Source organism: Echinops telfairi, unplaced genomic scaffold (assembly GCF_000313985.2).
Source record: "Echinops telfairi isolate 266 unplaced genomic scaffold, ASM31398v2 ScPeMD7_27;HRSCAF=92, whole genome shotgun sequence".
NCBI lineage: Eukaryota > Metazoa > Chordata > Mammalia > Afrosoricida > Tenrecidae > Echinops > Echinops telfairi.
Window position 1 is genome coordinate 1,419,221 of NW_022103924.1, and position 6,270 is coordinate 1,425,490.

A 6,270-nucleotide genomic window follows, 5' to 3' on the forward strand; every position below is an offset into this window, starting at 1 on the left:
AAAGAACCATTAATCTACTGAATTCCTCCAAAAATTAGTTTGCCTTTTTCAGAGTTTTATACAGAATATATTCCTATTTCTTTGGCTTTTTTCATTCAACATAATTTCTTTGAGATTCGTTTGTGTTGTGTGTATCAACAATTGATTCCTATTTATTGTTGAGTAATATTCCATGGTATAAATACCGGAAACTCAGCCATTGAGTTGATTCTAACTCATAGAGGCATCTAATCTTGTTGATTCATTCACCAGTAGATGGACATTTATTGCATTTAACTGTTAAGAATAAAGCTAACAATCTACAAGTGAGAATGAGGAAGGCCCTTGACATGGTGGATTGACACAGTGGCTCAAATGGACTCCAACACATCAATAATTCTCAGGACAGCGCAGGACGAGTGGTGTTTCCTTTTGTTGTAGATAGGGTTGCTATGAGTCACAACTGATTTGATGGCAGTTAACCACAACAGCATGCACAAATCTTCTTGTGGACTTTAACAATGGCATCGTATTTATGTGACTTAAGTTTGCATTTCTTTGTTACTTAAAGAGTTGAACATGTGCTATGTAATGGTAGTGTATAACTCCCCCACCCTCTCCATACACCCTACTCTTGTATTTTACTCTTCCATTTTATAAATTATTTTCAAGGCCACTATAGTTTAATGGCAAAAAGGCCATGATTAGAAACTTGCATGTGAGCCCCATCATTGTCAGTTTGGATTATGGGACACAGAGAAGGTCCCTCAACATTTTGAACTTCATTTTTTTTTTCCTTCTATAAATGGGAAGTATATGCGATGCATGTAAAATCGCTTTATAGTACTGTAAACTAATACATAACATAATACTGTGGTAGAGACTTTTTGTTGAGATAAGTAAACATTTGAGAATCTAGTGTATATTCTATGACTAATTCATATATATTTCATATAGGTATTGGGAAACGAGAGAGCAGCGGACGCCAACCTTGAAAGGCAAGCTTGCTCAGAAAGCTGACCAGGAACAGCAGGACCCTCTGGAGTATCTTCAGTCCGATGAGGAGGAGGAGGAGGACAAGGAGAAGAGTGGGGCGCAGCGCAGGCTGCAGGAGCAGCGAGAGCGCCTGCACGGAGCCCTGGCCCTCATTGAGCTTGCCAACCTGACAGGAGCACCACTCCGCCAGTAGCTGGCATACTGCCTCCTCCACTGTACAAAAGTACTGCCCGTTGTACTTTAAAAGTAGATCCTTGGGCATAAGCTAAGCACCTTATTTGCTTATCATAGGCTGCTATTCTGTAGAAATTTATGAAGAATGTCATTGCCCTGAAATATGGGGTGAGAGAGAATTGCACTTTTTTTAAAAATATGGAAATGGATTTGATGTAAAGTTTAAAATATTTTGTAAATATGGGTCTGCACAGTACAGGGTAGAAATCTATTGTGGGAAGCTAGATTTTGCAAGTTTAATGCATTCATTGGAAGCAGTTCTCACAGAAAGCACTTTCTGAATAAAACACTTGTATGACAAAACAGAATGGTACACAGAGCCAAAGAATCTGAAATAGGTTATAAGATCATTTTTTAACAATGCATATTAGTATGTTTAACAATACTGTAAACACTGACGCCAACAAGAAAACATAAGCTGTGTATGGAATATACATGTTTTTAAATTGCCCAGTGAGGCTACAGAATGGAAGCTATTTTAGAACATGTTCAAGAAGGATTTTGGTAAGATGGACACTTGCTCAGAATTTTCACAATTTGAATAAAATCAGCTTTATTCTATCTTTAGGGAGCTTTCTTATGCTCTTACATTTAGATTTGAAAATCACTTGTCATAGTATGTTAACTTGGGAACTTTTGCACATTTTATATTTCTCATTTGCGGAAATTGAGTGATTAATCTTGCAAAGTCTAGGTAACATGGTAATTGGCCATTTTTAAAGCATGTATTGTGGGCCCTGTAATGAGATTTGGCACTTGGATTTTTCTTAATAAGTGGGACATCTACAGGGTTGTTTTGTAATGAATTGTTTCTAGATCTTTTGTTAGCAAACACTAAATTGTAATTGTATCGCTTGTTTAGAATTCTCAGCAAGTGGAAGCCTCCATATTTATATTTCAGTGCAAAAGCCACCTTGCTTTCAGAATAACATACAAAACTATTTTGTGTTCACAAAATTTATCTATTGAACACTGCAGAAAATATTAACTACTAAATAAAGTAGGCTTCTAGATTAGTTTTTAAACTGCAAGTGTGTCAACTTGTCGTGGTTATAAACCATTTCCCCAAATAGATTAAGTTATTAAACATCACTTTTTACATATGTACTGAAGCATGAGCAGAAAAATCACAGAGCTGAGCAGTCAACTTCCTTTATATAGATGTAAGCCTCGAGCATGTTAGCTTTTTGTTTTAAGCAGAACCTAAATATCCATGCCTAGCATGGTAATTTATAGATTGCTAACTTGGAGTAAATCTCGGAATAATAGAGGGAAACATGGGCGCTTCAGTGTCTTTTCCTTTTTGAATTGAAGTATCTTCAGATGTAACTTAAACATTATTTAGAATGTAGGCTTCTTCACAAAAAGAACCTTAATGTGTTACAGTACATAGGTAGTTTCACTATATAGCCATGGGGAAGGGAAGGTATGTAAATGCCTTGAAAAGTAGTGAAAGAAGATACAATAACAAATGATGTGTATGAAGAGGACATACTTTAAAAATGTAACTCCTCTGTACAGTAAATTGCAAACCTCGAGGGATTTTATTTTATTTTTGTGTGTAATAAGAATTTATATTTGTAATGGTAAAAGGATTTTGTTTGTATTCTGGTATGTAGAATTTTAACTTGGAGCACTTATAAACATGGGAAGAGAGACTATAACATCTGCTATTTTTGTTTAGGTTTCAATATTTCCTCTAGAATTTTCCCTCAAATACCATTTAAATGATAAAACGAAGAAGAAGAGAAAAAAAAAGACTCATTAGTCTTGGGATCCTGAAAGTTTGATAAATTTACCTAAAAGAAGGAAGGGAAGTGAGAATTTTACAAACACTTGCTAATTCACAGATAAGAAAATTTAAGGCCTTCAAAAGTAAGGATTTTCCTTGTTTCTCCAGATTTTGTCAGTCATAAGTTAATGTTTTCAAGCATATAAAATATATTTTGCATATTTGGAGCAGTTTATGAAATTATCACAACTATTCACTCTAGAACTATTTAGGATGTTCTTTTTTTACATAAGCAATATACTTGGACAAAGTACACTGAAATCTAAAATTTGAAATGTATTAATGACTGCTTTTTGTTTTAAAAATGTGGTTTTATAATTAAAAAATTTGAAGTGTTTTATGCTTCATGGCTAAATTGTAATTTGGCAGCGTTAACAGCATAAGCATAAACATGCTGTAATTTCAAGAGATGTTTGAATAAAATTTTATTTTAATTTAAAGATTAAAGTGCATCATCATTCTTGTAGCTTTCATAGTTTGTTTTCTATCAACTATATAAACTTATTTTTTACTTAAGAAGCAGAAAAGTCACCTGCAGCCCTACAATTCCCCATCATTCTTTGGTGCATTTTGTCTTCTAGTATTATCACAGACCTCTTTTCTGTGTATCACAACCACAGCATGAATTACTTTAAAATTATATCCTTGCAGATTTAGATATTTATTTAACTACCCTATCTGGTTCATTATTATAATGTTAAAAGTTCATTTGTGTGGGTACGTTTTAAGCCATTGCCAGTCCTTTCATAGGGCTTAAGGTAGCAAGCAACTGAGATTTCATTTCACTAACAGCCTGGTCATGTTGAACCTTGGAGTGTTCTCCCTCAAAATCCACTCAGCCTTTTCCTTCTAAGAGTCAGCAAAGTGGGTTTTTTGGTATTTTCATCAACTGTTTTCTTTTTTGATAAAATGACAAAGTGATATTTAACCTTTTTAAAGTGTTTAATTCAGTGTCATTATTTGTAACATTGTACTCACATTATCATTTGTTTCTAAAACTTTCATCATCTCCAATAGAAACTTTGTACCTATTAACCATTAGTTCTTTGCTGGTTCCTCTTCCCAGCCCTTGGTAATCATTAATCTACTTTCTCTTTCTCTGAATTTTCCTACTATAGATATTTGATAAAACTGATGTTCTTCTTGGTAGATCTTTAGTAGTGTTCTTACAATGGCAAGGATCAATCTGTATAGACTTGCGCAAAAATTTTAACAAGCAACTCTTAATTGGTTTAAATAAGGTCAGGCAAATTAAATGTAAATGTGACTAAGGCAAGGATGGCAAGACTTGTGTCTCACATACTTTGGGCATATTGTCCAGTCCCTGGAGAAGGGCAGACATCATGCTTGGTAAAGTGGAGGGACTGGAATAGAGGAAGTTCTTCCAGGAGATGAATTGACACGGGGCTGCAACAATAGGAACACTTGTGAGGATGCCACAGGGCCAGGTGGTGTCCATTCTGTTGTTCACAGAGTTGCTGTGATTTGGAACCAACTTGATAGCACCTAACAACAGCATCATTGAAAGTGGCTTTGAAACTCTTGCAGTCAGAACTTTATTAAGAGACTCCCTGGAGTTAGCCAAAATTACTTAAGTTTTCCTTTAAGTTGATTCAAGAATTCAAATAGATTCATGTTCTATTTTAAAATAGCCTTCTGTGTGTTTGTTTTCATTCTTGGTTTAGGTAATTTGGATTCTTGCTGCTTCGTCTTGACTGCTAGCCTTGTTATTTTCCCAAAAGTTTTCTAGTAAGGGCTCAATGTTTCATTGTTGAGTCACTTGTTAAGTGTCCACAAAAAGAACAATTGCCCTAGGCATGGGTGCCCTGTTGCTCAGATTTCTCTTTAACTTGAAAATTCCAGTCGTTTCTATAAAGGTAAGATTTCAGTTAAAGACAGTTAATTATTTGGAATGAAAATTTGGGACACTTAATTTGTAGCAAGGAGCCCTGGTGGTGCAGGGTTATGGTGTTGGGCTGCTAACTGCAATATTGAAACTGCCTTTCCCACAAGGGCAGTTCTTGCTCTAGAGTCACTGTGAGTCAGCTTACTCCATGGCAGTAATTTGTAGAACTGTTAAGAGCAGGATAACTGGCCAGTATAGGCAGATCTGGGAGGCTCCCCTTCAATTAAGATGGATGTGGAATTGCTACTCAAGGAGCACAGAAATGGGCACTCAGGGAGGGGAGTGGGGGAAGAAAAGCCCTGAGACTACAGGCTAGCCTAAGGCCAGCCATTTTTGAAAACAGTCACACCTCTCTGGTCTGTAGTGTGTGCCTTATTTGTGTGAGCCAGTTATATGCAGTGGGATTAGAGGTGGTACAGTATTTACCCATGAGAAATGAGTACACATGCACACACAATACACCAAAGTTTATAGCAGCATTTTTCTTAGCATTTTTCTTAACAGCATGTCTGTCAACTAGTGAATGAGTGAACAAATTGTGACAGTAGCCAACAATCAAAGGAACAAAAACCCTGAAAGGCAAAGCAACATGGGTGAGTTTTAAAGATATGACAATGAGAGAAAAGAGGTTTGAAAGAGTATACATTTTATGATATCCTAAAAAAAAAAAATCCCACTTCAAGGAAATTCTGGAAAAGGCACATTTACAGTAGTGGGATGAGGGAATGAATTACAAAGGGGCAGCGGGAAATGGTGGGAGGGCTCATGAAAATGCTTCAAGGTGAGTTCTTCATATTGTATGTAAATTATACCTGAAAACAAAGCAAAAACTACTGGGGGGGGGGGCGCTTCTTTTTAAGGGAGCAGGCTGCTAAAATCGGGCGTTACTCTGCCAAACCCAGTTTCTTTTCTCCTTTCAGAGTCAGAAGGAAGGAGGCACGGGTGTGCTCCAGAAATGTGAGGGTAATCTCACGGGACGCCGGATCCTGAGCGCCTGGCAGTTCTGGGGCGCTCTCGAGAGGCCCGCTGGGATCTGGGGTTCGCGCCGCGCCCTCTTTCCGGGCCGGCCGAGGGCGGGGCGGACCTGGGGCTCCGAGCCGGTCCGACTGCGGTGGGGCGGGCGCTGCCCGGCTCGCTCGGCCTGCGGACATGACGGCGGGCGGCCAGGCCGAGAGCGCGGGCGCGGACCCCCACTCCGCGCGGCCGCCCTCGCTGCGGACCAAGCTGCTGTCGGCGCTTTTCTACGGGATCTGCTCCTTCCTTATCGTGCTGGTCAACAAGACGTTGCTGACCACGTACAGGTGAGGCGGGGCGAGGGGTCCAGGAAGAGGTTTGGAACCAGAGACCGCCGGTGGGCGGCGGG

General features: G+C 38.6%; 2 protein-coding genes across 2 annotated transcripts in view; both read left to right on the top strand.

Annotated features, from left to right (window-relative positions):
- ZNF367 (zinc finger protein 367) overlaps window positions 1-3,441 on the top strand; it is a 21,517-nt gene extending 18,076 nt beyond the window's left edge. Inside the window, exon 5 of the mRNA XM_004714592.2 lies at window positions 937-3,441. Coding sequence (XP_004714649.1) covers window positions 937-1,168 — 232 coding nt within the window. The 3' untranslated portion in view covers window positions 1,169-3,441. The remainder of the gene's footprint in view (window positions 1-936) is intronic.
- A 2,615-nt stretch (window positions 3,442-6,056) lies between these two features.
- SLC35D2 (solute carrier family 35 member D2) overlaps window positions 6,057-6,270 on the top strand; it is an 89,688-nt gene continuing 89,474 nt past the window's right edge. The window contains 1 exon segment of the mRNA XM_045289435.1: window positions 6,057-6,202. Coding sequence (XP_045145370.1) covers window positions 6,057-6,202 — 146 coding nt within the window.